General features: G+C 36.0%; 1 protein-coding gene across 2 annotated transcripts in view; it reads left to right on the top strand.

The window, feature by feature from the left end:
• CNTNAP4 (contactin associated protein family member 4) overlaps window positions 1–19005 on the top strand; it is a 241731-nt gene that overhangs the window by 211569 nt on the left and 11157 nt on the right. For both annotated transcript variants that reach the window (XM_009561651.2, XM_054054947.1), the window contains 6 exons: window positions 524–763; window positions 2266–2490; window positions 3531–3664; window positions 4703–4790; window positions 13917–14135; window positions 14494–14565. In XM_009561651.2, the coding sequence (XP_009559946.2) occupies window positions 524–763; window positions 2266–2490; window positions 3531–3664; window positions 4703–4790; window positions 13917–14135; window positions 14494–14565 (978 nt within the window). The remainder of the gene's footprint in view (window positions 1–523; window positions 764–2265; window positions 2491–3530; window positions 3665–4702; window positions 4791–13916; window positions 14136–14493; window positions 14566–19005) is intronic.

Here is a 19005-nt window from a genome sequence, read left to right on the forward strand (position 1 = left end):
CTGACAGACAGACAGACACACAAATCAGTTGATCAGTCATTACTATCTTGAAAGAACAAAACTGTACAGCTCATTGTTCTTCCATCCCCCTTTTTCTTTTTCTTCTTTTCTTTTTTTTTCTATTTTATTTATTGTGCTTTTATTTTCTTTTTTTCTCCTCTGCTCTCCTCTCCCTCCTCTCTTCATCTACTCTTCTCTCCCTCTTTAAGAAAAAAAAAAAAAAAAGAACAAAGAACAATCACTTAATTTCTGGATGTTACTCCTTTGTGAATTAATAGAAGTATGCAACATTGGTTGGTATCTTACTGTGCAAAATTCTTGTTTCCCATTAAAAGCTTCAATGATTTGCTGTAATTACTTGACAAAAACGAAATCAGATATGCTTCTAAAGCTATTTATAAATATTTTCACATGCATAGGCTTGTATCTTGAAAATTCAAAATAAACTGTTCGGGGATGTAAAACATAAATTTTACACATCAGTTCTTTTAAATTTTTAAAAGCTCATATGAATTTATTTCAGGTGGAACAGCATCCAGGCAAAAAGGATTTGTGGGATGCATTCGTTCTTTACAGTTGAATGGAATGTCCCTAGACCTGGAAGAGAGAGCAAAGATAACGCCAGGAGTTGAACCAGGATGTCCTGGACATTGTAGCAGCTATGGTAACCTGTGCCATAATGGTGGAAAATGTAGAGAGAAATACAGTGGATTCTCCTGTGACTGCACTTTCTCTGCCTATGCTGGGCCATTCTGTAAGAAAGGCAAGCATGTCTTTTAGCTTCACCAGTTGTTGAAAACAGGACCATACAGTCCATAATAAGATCTTTATAGCCCTCTAAACATATGTATAAATGCTTGCAAAATATTTATGTTTTAATTAACATTCAGCTGAATTTGTTCATTAAGTGTAAATTTTGTTAAATATTGTCTTCTAGAGCAGGAACCACATTACCTGAGAAGATCAGCATATTTTCTTTAATGTTATGCAACTCTTTGATTCCTTTATATTATACTAAAGAAAGGAAATATATCTCTATGAATAAACTTTTGAATTTCTGTCTTTCAAATGTTAATATCGAAACTAAGACTAAATAGGACAATAAATCATGTAGCTGAAGAACCTTAAGCTTCTTTTTACTGCAAGAAGAAAGTGAGATTACTGGAAACATGTCTAAGCCCATGTTTTCAGCCACTTTAAAGGAAGTTCTTTGGTGTTGGTGTCATACTGGTAGATGATCACAAGTCATCAAGTTTGATTTTTAAGGTCAGAAGTTTATCCAGAACTTTAGGCACTTGCCTTTAATTCTGATCAGCTAAAAATTACTTGCTTCTTACATGTATTAAATGTATTAAATGAATTGTGCAAAGTACTTGATGGCTTAAGTTCCATAACTTGTGCTTCTAAATTAGTGAGCACAAGATCTGCCCAGACAGCCCTGCCACCACAAAAATAAGGAGTCATGTGAAGTCCTTCCATATTCATCATTGTGGAGCTAATCTGACTGAGTGTGGAATGGCACTCTCATCCTCCCCTCCTGCAATCAGCAGAAGAGACTAATGGTCATGCTCCATGTTAGTTATTCTGCAGGCAAGAATGGCTCATGTTGCTGAAAGTGTGGGATGACCTGTAGCAATTTTCAGTCAATTTCTGTCAAAGAAATTACATACATTTCCAGAATTTTTTTCTGAGGTGCAGAGGTGTGTGAAAACAGGGTAGTCTAAGACAGTTACTTTCAGAAGAAAATGGCTGTGAGAGATCACAAAGATACAGAAGCCCTCGGTGAGTGGTTGATCCATAAGAAGACTATAACTCAGTCTGTATTCTTTTCTTTTTCCCAGATGACCGTTCTCTTTTCTCTCATATGTGTTTCAGGTATGGCCAAGTTTAATCAGTATGTTAGGATTTAAACTGCTGCACCTATTTCTCGGTAGGAGCAGTATATATACAAGGCAGGACACATAGAGCTTGAGGACATGGATCAAAAAAAAAAAAAAAACGAAGCAGAAAACATGTTCAAAACTAGGCAAAGAGAAGTAATTAATGCAACAGATAGTTAAGATACATATCTAACTGGGCTTTTTCTCTAGCCCAGGTTGCATCTTATTTTCCTCTATAGTTCTAAATAGTAGTCCCATTTATATTTCTTTTTCAGCTATATCATAATAGTTAATAACATATTTCATTTTGTCTTGTGGCAGGAAAAAAAACGAACTCTAGTATTGTTTGCATGATATTTAAAAACTTAAATGTTTTTTGTTTCAGAGATCTCTGCCTATTTTGGGACTGGCACTTCTGTGACATACAATTTTCAAGAATACTACACCTTAGCTAAAAATTCCAGTTCTCATGCATCTTCTTTTTATGCTGACATGACACTGAACAGGGAAGAAATTTCGTTTGCCTTCCGAACAACACGGACACCAAGCTTACTGCTTTATATCAGCTCCTTCTACAAGGAATATCTATCAGTCATTCTCACCAGAAACGGTGAGTGCTCAGATGAACCATCTAGAAACATGAACAAATGTCACAGCTGCCAATTCAGGTTCATTCTGATTCCCAGACCTGAATTACAGACTAAGCATTGTCCTCTTGTTACTTTAAATGGCATATTTATTTTTCAGCCACAGCAAGCATATTTTCCAAATGAAAAACATTCCTCCTACTGTAATTCCAAGGATTTTTTTGTGTGTTGACAAAAATACTTATTTCTGAAATCTTTTAAAAATGCAGTAAAATATTTTAAACTAAATTTTATAAAAGTCTGAAATTAGATTCAAGTGTATATGATCTATCTGCTACTCACATGGGATATTAATCGCCATCCTCTTGATATACATTGAAATAACCTACATTTTGAAAGCGCATTATCCATTTCTCAAATTAACCCAAGGTCATTTCATAAGGTACTTACATACTTACGAAAATACACATATATCCCTGTAAAAATAAGCATAACATAATTGATATTTCCATTTAAGGAAAACTTTGGGTGTTGGATTTTTTTTTATGCTTTCTTCTACAGCTAGATTTTTTTTTTTTTAGTCCCCACAGACTGAGTTAAATCTTTGGATTTATCAAAGAGTCTTTGCAGTCACAGTGGTTCTGTGTTCAAAGAAGATTCTGTGGTTTCACAGATACTGATTTGGATGTAGAATAACTGTAGTACCCTCCCCATCATGTCAGCTGGAACATATTTTATACATGACTCTGTAAATTGCCTCTGTGTTCTTCTGTGACACAGTCTCTGCGATGTTTACAGACAGGGTGTTGGGAGTTATTAACAAGAAACGCAAAGTGAGATAGAAATCATTAACTGCATCCTACTGAAATGTCAATTGATCAGAGGTTTACAGGTCTGGATAGTGTAAGCATTTTGTCAATTTCTGGTAGTCAGTTCCTTAAATAAATCAAACATTTGGGCTGCTTTTCAAATAAATCTGTGAAGCAGGAGGAATTGCGTATGATCTACACTGCCTATTGTGTATGTATTGTACTGTACCTTTTTGCTTTGTTTATTCCTGCAGGAAGTTTACAGATCAGGTATAAGCTAGACAGCCATCAAGATCCTGATGTCTTCAACGTCAATACGAAAAGCATGGCTGATGGACAACTGCAACACGTGAAGATTAACAGAGAGGAAGAAATGCTCTTTGTAGAGGTGATTCAGTTAGGCAGAAAAAAAAGTATATTATCATAAAAAACAGAGGATCTAAAGCAAAATGAAATATATAGTTACAAGGCAATTACTCCAAATAAATCGTATTTTAATATGTCAAGTAAATTTAGTGAGGGTTAGCAGGCTCATGATGCAGAGTGCAAGTCTACATTTGATGACTTCTTTGGCATTCATCTTATGTATTTCAAGAGGTCAATACCTCATCACCATTTTATATGAAAATTCAATGAATTTTTTTTTATGACTAAATCTTTACAATTCGTGACAGATATGACTACAGTAATTTGTTTTGAGTCTTGCATTTTGAGGTTTTTTGTTTCAAATTTATTTATGAACTACACTGCAAATATGTTTCCAACAAGATAATAATTTAAGCCTACATGCCTAATTTCCTCTGGTCTCTTTTCCATCAAAGGAATGTGAATATTGAGAAAAATATCTATGGCTTTTGTGCACATTCATGATAACACAGAAATATTTGATTTGCTGATAGTAGCTACTAGAATGTAAAGAAGTCTTATTTTTTAACAGTTAAAATTCAAAAAATCTGGATCATACTAGTTAGTATTTTGAGGATGGAGCTGAGTTTACCTCATTCTGCATTGGTACAAGGCTTGAAGGCAAGTAGTTGTAGAGATACCCCGAGGGCAGAGTATTTACAGTATGTTTGATCTTTATGAACTAAATGTTGAGTGTCTTTTTTAATGAAAAGAGCGTTTTTCATGTTCCTGAAGGTTTCCTACTTGTTTCATCTTATAGCTTAAAAGGAAAGAATCAGCCAAGTCAATAAGATAAATAAAGCATTATTAAGTGGGTTTCTTAAGAAGTATCAGCTATAATTACTGATCTGAGAAAACTGATTATCTATTCCTGACTTGTTTTTATGCTGTAACTAATAAATGCTTCTCTCAACTCCTTTTAATTTTAAATTTGATTTTATCTGTTCTTTTTTTTTTGTTCAAACTTTGACTAATATGTCTTCTGTTATTCTACTTGATTCTCCACTGCACTGTTTTGCAGGTTAACCAGAATGAAAGAATGAAGTTCATTTTGTCTTCAGGCACAGAATTCAATGCAGTCAAGTCTCTCACACTTGGCAAGATTTTAGGTAAGTGTTACACCACAAGGTTTTCTAAAGCATAGATCAAAATATCATCTGAGCACGTGAGAAATAACAACCCTAAACTCACTGAAAGACATTTGTTGTTTTGTATTTAATTAGACCCTAAGTCACAATCAAGGTAGAAACTTCAGTCTTGTTGAAATACAAATATAATTATGGGTAAGTACTTCTTGGGAATGATCAAGTAGGTTCCATTAAAAATAATTTCACACTTCTGTTTCTCATTTTGCAATCAAGCACTGTGAAACATTTTTTTTTCACTCTCAGGAAATAAAAAACCACTGTGGAATCATACACAAAGGCCATAGAATACTATTAATCGTTACCATATTTGAAAAAAACTTCCAGTGATTAGATTTTGAGGTAAATAGATAGGGACAAGTTAATGTAAGCAAAAGAAGTTGTTGGAGTCACTTATAAAAGCTATGACAAAATAATATGTCTAGCGGTGACTCATCAAAAGCTGTCCATTTCTTTGTAGTAATGATCAGAATGGAATTTACCTATATACAATTACCGTTTTTTCAATCTTGCTAAAATAGGATAGTTGGAACTATTATTCTTAAGATCTTATTATTTTTATATTTGTCACATTGGCAAAATTGAATGACAGAGAAAGATGTGATGTTGGCAGAAAGTTAAAGGATATCTCTCTTTCTTTAAAGTACTTTAAAGTCTGTGTTGCTGCATTCCCATACCCAGGAAATGCTAATTTCTGTATTATTCTTCTAACAGCACTTTTTGTTGCAAAAATATGAAAACAGAGCTGGTATAGTTTGTGACATATAGCAACTAAGACTACTCTGATCTTTTTTACCGTGTTGTAGTTAGACATTATATACATACTTCTACAAGTAGTCTAGGACTAAGTGTAGAATAAATAGCTTTAGGAAAATATAGATTATTGGAAAAGATTAGATCTAAATTTATAGATCTTAAATGTTTACAATTTCATATGACACACAAATTCTCACCATGACTAAAAGCAATTCTGTTTATTTTTAATAAATGCCTTTTTCAACAGAAATTATAAAACTTGATCTAGCAAATGAACTGCCTTCCTCTCTGTTTGGTGCTTGAACATTTAGCCAGTAAACTGCCTGTAAAGGAGTAATGGTTTCTCATCCTTTAAAATCTCTTAAATTAGTCCAAAGTGTTAACAAAGGCCTTTTGCAGATATAAATTCAGAAAACTGTTATGTGTGACATAAAAGAAATTGAGTTTTCATCTCAACTTGATATAGACAATATATTTCTTTATCTTGTTCCCCCAGGCTTATAGGAACTATTTACGTGCTTTATATAAACCTACCCTAAAGTAAAAGTTTGAATAACTGTTTTCTTTACATTCAGTTGTATGTGGCTTAGTTTAGAAGAATTTTATTGCTGTGTGCCTGAGATGCCCTTTCAGGATCCATATATCTACCACTTTCTGTATAGTATCTTTGGGAATATCGTTACAGCTTTGATAAATCAATGTTTCTACCATTGTAATAATCCCAGAAATAGTGTCCTGGCTATGATGGTAGAAAATTCTGTTATGTTATCCCAAATAATCTCCTGCTGAGAAGCAAAGCATTATCTGAAATAGTCCATCATGCCTCTGGGTAAGAGGCAGTAAGTCTCCACCAGGTTCTGTATGACCTCTATCTGCATTCAAATAATTGAAATCCAAACCTAAACATGTATTAAATTAGTTTTCAACCCTATTCTCAGTAAAAAGTGTAGTTTAATTTTTTCTGTTACATATAGGTGTGCATAAACACACGTGCATACACACAAATCATCTCCATACATACCCTCTCCTGTATCTTAGATAGCAAAAAGGACTTAATTAAATCTTCAGTTCAGTTTCACAACAGACAAGTTAAGATGATTTCTCACCAATAATTGTTTGGAAAAGTAGATATGCAAGTAGATTAATTGAAAGAAACTTTAAAGTGATATTTCAAGTGTAATTACTTTAGTAGGCTGGTGCGTAAGTTCATAGAACCACAGAATGGTTTAAGTTGGAAGAAATTTTAAAAGATCATTTTGTTCTAATCCCTGTGTCATAGGCAGGGACACCTTTCACTGGGTCAAATTGCTCAAAGCCCCATATAACTTGACTGTGAACACTGGCAATGATGGAGCATCCACAGCTTCTCTGAGCAACATGTACTAGTGTCTCACCGTGCTCATCATAAAAAAAAACCCAAACCCACATTTTCCTTATGTCTAATCTAAATCTACCCTCTTTCAGTTTAAAACTGTCACTCCTTACCCTGTCATATAGACTGTTGTAAAAAAAATCTCTTCATTTTTCTTATAAGCTGCTTTTAGATATTGAAAGGCTGCAATAAGTCCTCCCCGGAGACTTATTCAAGCTGAACAACCTTATCTCTCTCAGCATATCTTCATAGGAGAGCTGTTCCAACTTTCTGGCCATATTTATGGCCCTCCTTTTGATGTGCTTTAACAGATTCTTGTTTGTCTTTTACTCGCAACCATAAGGGTGGTTAAAAGGGGCACAATCACTTTCTTCAATGTGCTGGCCATACTTCTTTTTGTACAGCTGGTCTTCTGGCATGTGAGCATACATTTCCAGTTTATATTCAATTTTTCATCCACCATTATCCCCAAGTCCTTCTCCTCAGGGCTATTCTCAATCCATTCATCCTCCAGTCTATACTGATATTGAGCTAATTTCTTATCCATATAATAGATAGTTGTGGTTTTCTGTTCAGAGAGTGTTAGCAAGAATAAGTGGATGAATAATTTTGAATGTATAATAGAATGAATACAGTAATTGTTTTCATAATTATTGTAACCAGATGCTAAGTGTCTTAAGAGTATCAAAGAATGATATTTAAAGAACACATTTCTGGGCTTTTAAAAAAATTGTAATTATTGTTTAGTTGTGATTGCTTGGAACTGTTTCGGTGTGGCTGATATGTTTTCTTATTCAAAAAATAACTAAGGACCTCTAACACAAACAGAAATATATATTAATTTTGAAATGTAGGTCTTCTTTATAGAACACAAAGCCCAGGAAAGCACTGGTATGTAAATATGCACAGAGAGTGGAAAACACAGTGGTAGTTTGTGCATAACTTTAAAGCAATATTGGCCGACATATGAAGTACTAGAAGACAATGATTTAAAATATTTCAAAACCTCACAAATCAATGATAAAACTGAATCAACATTTTCTAGGGTTTTGAAGTGTAGTAGTCCATTGCAGTTACACTCAGAGGAGTTTAATACTACAGTGACCAGTACAGAAATAAAGGTTTTATCATGTGTGTTATGAAATTCGGTATCAAATTTTGCATCAATTTACTTAAAAATGTATTCATACAATGTAATAAAATGCATATTTCTAGGCAAAATGTAGTCTCTTTCAATTAAGGCCAATATTATTTCTTCCAAAGAAACCACACTGTTATAGAAGTTCAGAGGTAGGAATTTTCAGTTTTATGATGGCTTCATATCATCCCAGTAGTGTGAAGCATGGAATTGTGAACAACCTGCAAGGATATCAGCCCACTTTAGCTCTGTCTACAGAATCTGACATGAAAAAAATATATGTTATACTTATCTCCCTTTCAAAAGAGAGCTGACATTGAAGAGATGCTGTTTCTTTTATAAATTTGACTGCTTTGAGGTCCAGCTTCCTATGAAGATATGTCTAGAGATGGAAGAGATTTTGTGAAGGCAGTGGAAAAAAGTAATGAGTGTTTGCTGCAGTGAAGAGGTCTAAACTGGAGTAACAACATACTAAATCATGTATTTCCTGCTTTGAAATGTTGTTAGGAAACCCCCACAAGTTTTAAAGTGGGCCAGAAAGATACAGATTTAATAAGAATTATCTTCAGTTGGTGAAATACTTGTCTGAGCTCTTCTGCAGGTATACATAGCTTAGGGTTTTTGTTGAAAGAAAATCTGAGAGTTAGCTGCTGGACTGTTTTTCAGTTCCAGGAAAAAAAACCTGGTCAGTATTCTTCCTCAGTTCCTAGAATCTAAGCCTTCCAATTTAAATACTTCTGAATTTATGTTATGCAACATTGTGACAGAATAGTCAGGGAGCTAGGCTATTGGGACTCAGCAAAATACATGAAGGATATGTTGTGAGGGAAAAAAAAGAAGCAGCACAGTCAGCCAGAGAGTTCACAGGATAAAAGCCAAAGGTTTTCTTATGGTTTTTTTATTCCTTCTAAGAATGCAGTTTCTCTCAAAATATCCAACACTTTAGGAAAGCTGTAGAAACCTCTCTTTCTACAGCACCCTACTGAGGAAGTAATTTACTTCTGTAGAGTAGAGCTGCATTTTCCCAGGATATAGCTTCCTAGCCTTCCCTGGGAGGAGGCTGGCTATAGAAGTTTTTCTTCAGTGACAGTTGTGAACTTTCCCATGCCAACTGAGATAAAGATAGCGTTTCAGCATACTTTATTTAGGTCTGATTTATACTCAAATTTTCAACAGCTTAAGAGAGTGTGTGATTTTAAGCTAATCCACTTAAACAAAAGCGTACCATTGAATGTGGACATCTCCAACAATATAAAAATGGGTTATTTGTGTAATAAATAAAACCAAATTTTTGCTAGACTCTCAATAAGAAGGCCTAATTTAAACCAGTGAAATATGTTGTACCCACATTTGAAATGGAATTTATGTGTATTCAAACAATTCCATTCTAAATTGTCTTTCTTATATTGGTTTATTTGTCCCTGAAATTATAAGACTGTATAATTTAGTTCTGTCTTCATGGAAATATCTTGGAAGATAATTAAAAATAGCACAGCTTCCTTAATACCTTTTATTATTATAGTTTTATTCATCAGAGAATAATAGAATTCCAAAACTCTCTCGTTGTTCCACCAATATGTAAAAATATAGTGTTAACTCATACTGCTAATTGAAAACCAGCTTTTAAAAGAATGATCTCTGGGTACTTCCAAACAAGTGTTGCAGTGATGCTGCATGCTACATAATAGTTGCTTTGAAAATATTAGTTTCTTTTTATGCAGCTTTTTCTGCCATATGAATTTGGGAACTGATGTAAAAATAAAATAGTAAAATTAAATATTTTAAAGCTGGTTTAGAAAACACTTTAAAATAAGACTGTTAGTGTAAGATATGCGGTTTGATGCAGGTCCCAGAATTTAAAATGCATTTAATTGTACTCCAGCAAATTTATACAAAACATTTTTTTATTTTTTTATCAGATTATTAATTTAGTCAGCTAAGCTTGCCAAGGCTTGCTTTCAATACAGAAGCTTTTCAAGATGATTATGTGGGGAAAGAAAATTTTTACAGTTTTGCAGCCTTGAGCAAAATACTTGTGTTTAAAAAGTCAGTTTAGGTATTTTGTGGAGATGATTTAGTTTGATGACATGTTTCTTTTGCCAAAATATTTGCCTTATAGGGTTTTATTTTAAAGTTTTTTCCGCTTGGTCTCAGCAGTGTGACAAGTGACAATTCCACAAATAACACCCACTGATGACTCCTGATTGCTGTATTTGTATTGTTGAAAAAGCAGAAAAAGTCTCAATCGCAGAACTACCTATTACACCATGTTAATATAATTGCTTTCTATACTGGCGTTTTTTGTCAGCAGTGAAGTCTTGAAGCAAATAACAAACTAAGGAAAAGGGACCTAGACTTGTTTTGGAGTGCTTTTAAAGGATATTCTTTTGTGCACAAAAATCAGAGGAGTAATTGTTTACATATTTTTCAGTAATTTATATTCTCCTGATCTCTTCAATCTGAATCATAAGCAAACTATAGTAAAATAATGTTTTATTTAATTGTTTCTTTGTTTGTATTTTTAAAAAAGTGACAGTGAATGGCATTTATGTGGTCACATATTAACTACAGAGAAAAAAAAAACTCAACTAGCCAACCACATGTGATTTCCCTGAAATCAGCAGGTGTATAGATGTAGTTAGTCTTAACTGTAATTAGCACTTTTAATGCAGAAAGTCTGTCCATAATAAAAAAATCCTACCAATACAGGCTTGTTGCACATATGTGACTTACACAAATGCTGGTCCATTCCAAGCACATTGTTAGTACCTCCAGCTGGTAGTTTAACTGTGAAAGTCAAATACGTATTAATTTTTTTCGACTGAGTAGATTCAAAGAATCATAGAATCATACAATACCTCAAGTTGGAAAGGACCTGTGAGAATCATTCAACCGCCTGCTCCTCACAGGACTACCTAACACTAAACCATACCACTAAGAGAGTTGTCCAGATGCTTCTTGAATTCTGCCAGGCTTGGTGACATGATCACTTCCCCGGGAAGCCTGTTCCAGTGACTGACCACCCACTCAGTATAGAAACTTTCCTAGTGTCCAAGCTGGACTTCCTCTGATGCAAGTTCATTCCTTTTCCTTTTGGCCTATTGGTGTTTACCAGAGAGAGGAAATCAGCCTCTTCCCCTCCACTGGTCTTGAGGAAGCTGTAGACTGTCATAAGATCACCTCTCAGACTTCTCTCCTTCAAGCTGAACAAACTGAGGGACCTCAGCCACTCTTCGTGAATATTGCCCTTGAAATCTTTCACCATGTTGGTCACCCTGCTCTGGACACACTCAAATAGATGGCTGTCCTTACGCTGAGGCACCCAAAACTGCACACAGTAGTGGAGGCTGAGTCACACCACTGCAGTGTAGAGTGGAACAATCACCTCCCTCAAGCACCTGGCTATGCTGTGCTTGATGCATCTCAGGAATGGTTGGTCCTTTTGGCTGCCAGAGCACATGGTTGGCTCATATTAAGCTTGACATCAACCCAAACACCCAGATCTCTTTCTGTGAGGCTGCTCTCCTCCCTCTTGTCCTCCCGTTTGCATGTATAACAAGGATTACCCTGTCCCAGGTGCAGAATCCAGCACTTGCTTTTCTTAAATTTCATACTGTTGGTGGTTGCCCAGCTGTCAGGTCTAGCCAGACCTCCCTATAAGGCCTCTCTACCTTCAGGGGACTCCACAGCCCCTTTTAATCTAGTACCACTAACTTACTTTATTAATGTACATTTGACTTTTGCTTCCAGATTATTTATGAAAACATTGAAGAGCTTTGGCTCTAAAATTGGACCCACAGAACCCCTCTGCCAGCCTGGTGTAACCCCATTTACTCTAACTCTTTGAGCCCAATGCATCATAAAATAGTAGACCCACTGTATTATGGACATGCTGATTTTGAGACAAAAAACAATGTACCTGTAAAATTTTGAAAACTTCAACATCATAAAAGTGGAAATGTCAAAGCTAGTCTTTTGGTTGCACATTTGTTGTCTTAAAATGTTCTGTTAGGAACTATATGTCTGCTGACTTTCAGTATTACTTTGCAAAGTAAAGATGGCTGAAGCAGAATTCAAGAAAGAGGGTTACTGAGTTTGTTTTTTGCTCTTAGGGTTTCTTTTTTTGAAGAAGGTAATGTAGGAGGAATAATTTTGTCTGTATTTGCTAAAAAAAATGAGTACACTTAGCAAAGAAATTGCTATAAAGATGTGTAACTGCAATTTATTATAAAATACATTCTCATATAATTTGTATGTGTCATTTTTAGTCAGTTAAATTTGACTAAAGCACTAAAGCAGAGAAGGGTTTATCTTCCCTAAACCTTATCACTTTTACTGGCAAGATTGCTTTACTCTATCCCTACAGTATTTTCTAATTAATGAGTCAGATGAACTGTAAGGATTTTAAACAGCTGATTTCTTTTTCTATTATACACATCCAATATTTTCCAAATGCTCTGTATAGGAAACTACAAAATAACAGAAAATATTTCACTTTTGAGATTTTCAATTCTACTTATGTTTGGAGATATATGTTTATCACGAGGCACTTTCAATATCTTTACTTGTCATCTTAGCGTAGTTCTTTTCTTAAGCCATCCAGATCTATCAGATCCTTCACTGTGGTTAGGCAACGACCAGAAGCACTGTAGGCTACAGAGAGAACAAAGACAGTCAAACATCTGAAAATGTTATAATCCATCATTGTCAGATGAGCAGACTTTTGCCTGACATCTGTCTATCTAATAATACTTGAACCTTGCAGCAGAGAGTATTTGAAGAAAATACTGCTGTGCACATTTGCAACATTCTAGCAAAACACATTAGCCTGATTTTCACTATTAGGCTGATTGTATTGTTGACTGCATTGTACACTGATATTTAAAATTGGTTTTGTAACCATTGTAAAGATCACAAGTCCATTCATGGATTCTAGGATAAGCTGGAGGTTGAAATGAATGAAATAAAATTCTCATTTTATTTACACAAAACTTGAAAACTTGATTCCCTTAGGAGTCTCCTTTGAGTAATTAGTACTTCCAGAGTTTTTGCTTAAATCAGAACTGCCAGAGTAAATAAAGTGTTTTCCAATGCCAAAGCAGTGCATTAGAGATCCTTAGCTGGTGAATAAATAGAGAACTCTGACAGGGTACATACATAGACTCAGAAAGGCAGCTAGAGATTAAGAGGGTTTTTTTTCTTTTTTTTTTTTTTGTTTTCTGGGTTTTTTTTGATTAACAGATAATGGTATCATGTCTAATATGTATAATGAATTATAACAACATTCAGTTTTTAGAATTTCACGGAAAATATATTGATGGATTTCCAAGATCTGAGGTGTTCAGAGAGTTTTTGTTTTGACAGCCTTGGTGATGATAGGATGGAGTAGATATATGAATCTATGGAACGAATATGATCCAATAATGTACATATTTATGAGACGAAATCTAATAAAATATGTATTTTTCATGAATGCATACTTCATCCTTATCTTTTTGAAGAATAAAAAAGTGTTGCATTTTAATTTAAATATTTTAGTTATGTTCGAATATTTTTGCTTTGGAACTTGTTGTTGTAAGTTAAAAGCGTTTCCCTAAGCAGATTAGCAACTGTCACCTGTAAAAAAAAATCTGAAGCCATTTGAATGTATCTGACTCTCTTTTCATTAAAGATAAACGAGAAGGGGATTCAGTGAATCTACATATGTTGCTGTAACTCACGCACACTCAGAGGAACATAGGTTAATTATTCATTTATTCTTCTGTCACTTTATTTTGTACATTTGCACTATGATTAATTGTGTTCTGTTCCTTTTGATTAACAGAAAACAGCGATGTAGATGAAGAGACTATGAAAGCAAGCTCTCAGGGGTTTATTGGATGTCTGTCTTCAGTGCAGTTCAACCACATTGCTCCTTTGAAGGCCGCACTGCACCACAGCAGCTCAGCCTCTGTCATTGTAAAGGGACGCTTCACTGAATCCAACTGTGGTACTTTAACTGGAGCTGACTCAACATCAAGTGAAACAACCCATTCATTTGCAGGTGGCATATGGTTATCGCTTGTACAGATCTCTGAAGCAAAATCTAAATAGAATAGTCTTGTCCTGAATCACAACTTTTTTTTTTTTTTTTTTTTCATGTGGATTAACATCTCAGGAGCAGTTTATAAAATAATTACCTTTTAACTGCACTTAATTCCTTTTATCTAGCCCTTCTCTTTTCCTCTGAATACTTACATTTTTCTCTTCACGTTTGCAAAATACTATCTGCATCACTGTTCTTTGCATGCTTACAGACCCACATTACTGCCACTGGGCTGTACTGTAGATGAGTTACAACATGTGAAAACTTCTTGAAAATGTTTCTTTTACTTGTCACTTTCCTTTTTTTTCTTCTGCAGATCACTCTGGATCAATAGATGAGGGAGAGCCCTTAGCTAATGCAAACAGAAGTGACTCTGCAGTTATTGGAGGTAATAGGGATAATAGCAACTCCACAGAAATGTTTTTTTTCTGAAGACTGTGAGTGTTTCAATGCTGAGTGAAGTCAGCATTAGTACTGTGTGCATAAGGAAGCTAGTAAAAAGTCTTGATTTTATTATAACTGGTAGGCAGACAAAAAGTAAGCATTGTTTTAAAAAGCAATCAATATCTCTCATGTTTTCTTATTAAATAAATTTATGCCAACAGTGTTTCTAGAGATTGGAACATTCTGCTGAAAGAGAAGATACTAAGAACAGGTTTCCTAATGTTAGTGTCTTACTTAAAAAAAGCACTTGGATGTGTTGTGACAAATAGCATATGTTTAAGAAAAGAACAGTCTTTGCTCCTTGACTATGCCAAAAAAATGCATTTTGCTACACGGTCAAGTCTAAAATATTCTTTAACAGATCTAAGCAGCGCATTATTTTTCATGAGAAAATGGGGTCTAACACTAGTTGAATCAATCCTTTAACAAACTGAGGAGAGTTAAATTTTGGTTCCACATTTGCAAAGCAAATATACTGTTGGGCAGACCATCACTTGCACTGGGTAACAGCTTAAAAATAAAATGCATGTTAAAATAATAAAAATAAATAATAATTGCTCTTTGGAGACACCATTTTCTTACTATTTCTTTTGGCCACTTTTATCAGCTCAAATAGACCTACAAATGATCCTCCATTAACTTTTTTCAAAATGCTTACTTTTAACAGAGGAATAAAGGAAGAAATATGTACAATTGCTCCAAAAGTGAATATGGTGATAATCCCTTTACTTTTTATGCCTCTCAGAAGAAATAGAGTGCAATGCTTCTGACAGATGTCTTGTGCTTAAAGTAAAGGACTGGTAATCAGGACATGTAGGTTCCATTCCTGTATGGTTCTGATTGACCTTGAGCCAAAATCCATCTCTGTTCTAGGGGGAAAGCCTAAGAGTTCTGTTTCTTTAGCAGGAGTGAAGAGTATTCAAGTGAGCGTTAATAGGGAGAATTTGGGATTGGAGGTCTTAAGGAGAATTTCAGCTCCTGTCACCGGTACTGAAGCAAGTGTATTGCTCTGTCAGTTCAGTAGTTTTCTTTTGAAGAATATTATTGTCTCTTGTGACAATCGTCTCCTGTGAGAATTTCTAGTGGTATTTCTTCTCTTAGGATGAGGTGAAGGAATGAAATGTGGTTTCACTTATGAGGATGGTATTGTAACAGCATAATTCGCTACTTAAATTTCCATTAGCTACTTCAACAGAAGGAGGTCAGGGAGAAGGGAAAGGTCATGCTCTCCATCTTTTAAATTCTGGATAGGTTTCCTTTTTAAGAGTTTTGAAAGACTCAGCAGACAAATGATATAGTGGGATATAGCAGGAAAAAGCTGCCAAGGCTTCTCACTGAGGATAAAATCATTTAGGTCTATGGAAGATGGAGTTAAGATAAGAATCTGCAGCTACCTGTATGTCTGGTTTTTAAATAATAATGGTACCCATTGCAGTCAGCTTCTGCCAACAGCACACCCACGTTGTCAGTGACCTTTAACGTGGTAGTGCTAAAGATACTAAAATAGGAAGCGATAAAACCTAGAAATTTCCATACTTGTAGAGTGATACTCATGTCTGCATATTTTTATGCATGCAAACTTTCAGAATTTTACCAGTGAATTCAATGAGGTCAGGAACAAAAATATTGTTTCTGAGTTCTTTTACGTGTCTAAATTTGTCAAAAACTACTTTGATGTTTCAAAAGGTAAGTATTATTTTACTTAGCTATCTGTACATAAAGATCACTTTAGGTACTACGTAATTTAGTGTGGGTGCAGATTTGTAAGTGTGTGAAAAACAAAGTCATTTTTTAACTTCAAGATACAATAGTTCAAGTCTTTTTAAGATAATAATAACCTTATAATTTCATTGTTATAAAGCACATTTGGGAATACGCATTCACAGTTTTTCTACTGCTTATTTCTCATTGTTTAAAGATCAAAGTAAAGTATGCTGTAGAGCACTTAGTAAAAGGTTAATGAAAGTACCCTTAAATGAGTATAGCTGAAAATTGTACCAATTCAGCTACTTCAGACAAGGCAAGTTTATAGGTAAGACCTTACAAAGGACATCCGCTGTGACTATGAAACAAAGGAATGGCTGTTCTATTTCACCTACATAAGAACCGACTTTACCCATATTATAGAGTCTATTCCAGAGAAGGATATACCACACAAAAATTTGTATTTCTTCCCTTAAGGATGTCTGCTCACATTAGAGAATGGAAAAAATATTAGAAGTGCTGAATTTCGGATGATCTGTTTGTATTTACATTGCTAGGCATCGTGTATTTTTATTTTTCTTGCAGTAGTGGCCCAGTTATGCAACAGATTATTTGTTCATCTAGTACAGTTTAGCCATTTCATTACAACTGTTTTCCAGACCATTCAGTGCTCTTTTTTTCTGCTCCTGCAGCCTAGTCTTGCTTTGTGCTTCTTTGATAAGCACTTTTTTCTTCCCTTCTGTTTCATTTCTCCTCAAATTTTACTCCTGCCCAACCTCTAACTCAAGAATTTGAGGTCCCAGGACCATCATGAGGGGATGAATGAGGAAGAGGGGAGATAGACTGGAAGTATGTATGGTCATGCTTATTCTTGTGGGAAATATCTCCTTCCTTACTGTTCCTAATCTGCTGCACCAGGAGCAGGATGCCCTGGTAGCAGTTCATAAATCTTAAATAGTCACCTTTAAAACTAAGTGCTCATTCCATTTCATCTCCCACGCATTAGGTACGTGGCACATATGGTACCTGACGAATACCCTATATAAAGCTTATGCTCCTGCTCCTTTACTTTTTAACTGATTGGCTAGAACACCATAATGCAGATGTCTGTGCTGATTATGATTTATCCTGACCAGATGAGGCTGTTAAAACTGTTGGAAAAGGGAGCATGCTCACTGGATACTATTCAGGATACTATTAACTAGTATTAACTAGGCTTCTGGAGAAGTCCCTGGCGACTGGAAGTAGGGTAACATTGTGCCCATTTTTAAAAAGGGTAGAAAAGACGACCCTGAGAGCTACCAACCTGTCAGCCTCATCTCTGTGCCTGGGAAGAGCGTGGAACAGATCCTCCTAGAAGCTATGCTAAAGCATATGGAGGACAGGGAGGTGATTAATGGCATCTGGCATGGCTTTACAAGGGGCAAGTCCTGTATGACCAACTTAGTGGCTTTCTATGATGGGGTAACCACAGCAGTGGCCATGGGTAAACCGATGGATGTGATCTATCTGGACTTCTTTAAAGCCTTTGACACAGTCCCCCACAACATTCTTCTCTCTAAATTGGAGAGATATGGATTTGATGGGTGGACGGTAAGGTGGATAAGAAACTGGTTGGGTGGTCATAGTCAAAGAGTAGTGGTCAATCGCTTAAAGTCCAGATGGAGATCCATGACGAGTGGTGTTCCCCAGGGATCTGTACTGGGAACGGTGCTGTTCAATATCTTTATCAATGATATTGACAACGAGATTGAGTGCACCCTCAGCAAGTTTGCAGATGACACCAAGCTGAGTGGTGTAGTTACCACATCGGAAGGACGGTATGTCATCCGAAGGGACCTGGACGGACTGGAGAAGTGGGCCTCTGAGAACCTCATGAGGTTCAACAAGGTCAAGTGTAAGGCCCTGCACCTGGGTTGGGGCAATGCCCGATTTCAGTACACGATGGAGGATGATGTGCTTGAGAGCAGCCCTGCAGAGAAGGATTTGAGGTGGTGGTTGATGAAAGGCTTGACATGAGCTGGCAATATGCCCTCGTAGCCCAGAAGGCCAATCGTATCCTGGACTGCATCAAAGGAGGGATGGCCAGCAGGTCAAGGGAAGTGATTCTGCCCCTCTATTCCTCTCTTGCGAGACCTCATCTGGAATACCAGATTCCAGTCTGGAATACCAGATGTCCAGTTCTGGAATCCTCAACTGTAAGAACAATCTTACAATCATCCTGTAAGAAGGATATAGAGCTGTTGGAATGGGTCCAGAGGAGGGCTACAAAGGTGATCGGAGGGCTGGAGCACTTTCCCTATGAGGACAGGCTGAGAGATTTGGGCTTGTTCAGCCTGGAGAAGAGAAGGCTCAGAGGAGATCTTATAGCGACCTTCCAGTACCTGAAGGGGCTACAGGAAGGCTGGAGAGTGGCTATTCATAAAGGCCTGTGGGGATATGACCAGAGGGAATGGATATAAACTGGAGAGGGGCAGATTTAGACTGGACATTAGGAAGAATTTCTTCACCATGAGAGTGATGAGGCACTGGCACAGGTTGCCCAGGGAAGCTGTGGATGCCCCATCCCTGGAGATGTTCAAGGCCAAGTTGGATTGGGCCTTGGGCAGCCTGATTTAGTGGGATATCCCTGCCCATGGCAGGGGTGTTGGAACTAGATGATCTTTAAGATCCCTTTGAA

This window comes from Cuculus canorus, chromosome Z (assembly GCF_017976375.1).
Source record: "Cuculus canorus isolate bCucCan1 chromosome Z, bCucCan1.pri, whole genome shotgun sequence".
Taxonomy (NCBI): domain Eukaryota; kingdom Metazoa; phylum Chordata; class Aves; order Cuculiformes; family Cuculidae; genus Cuculus; species Cuculus canorus.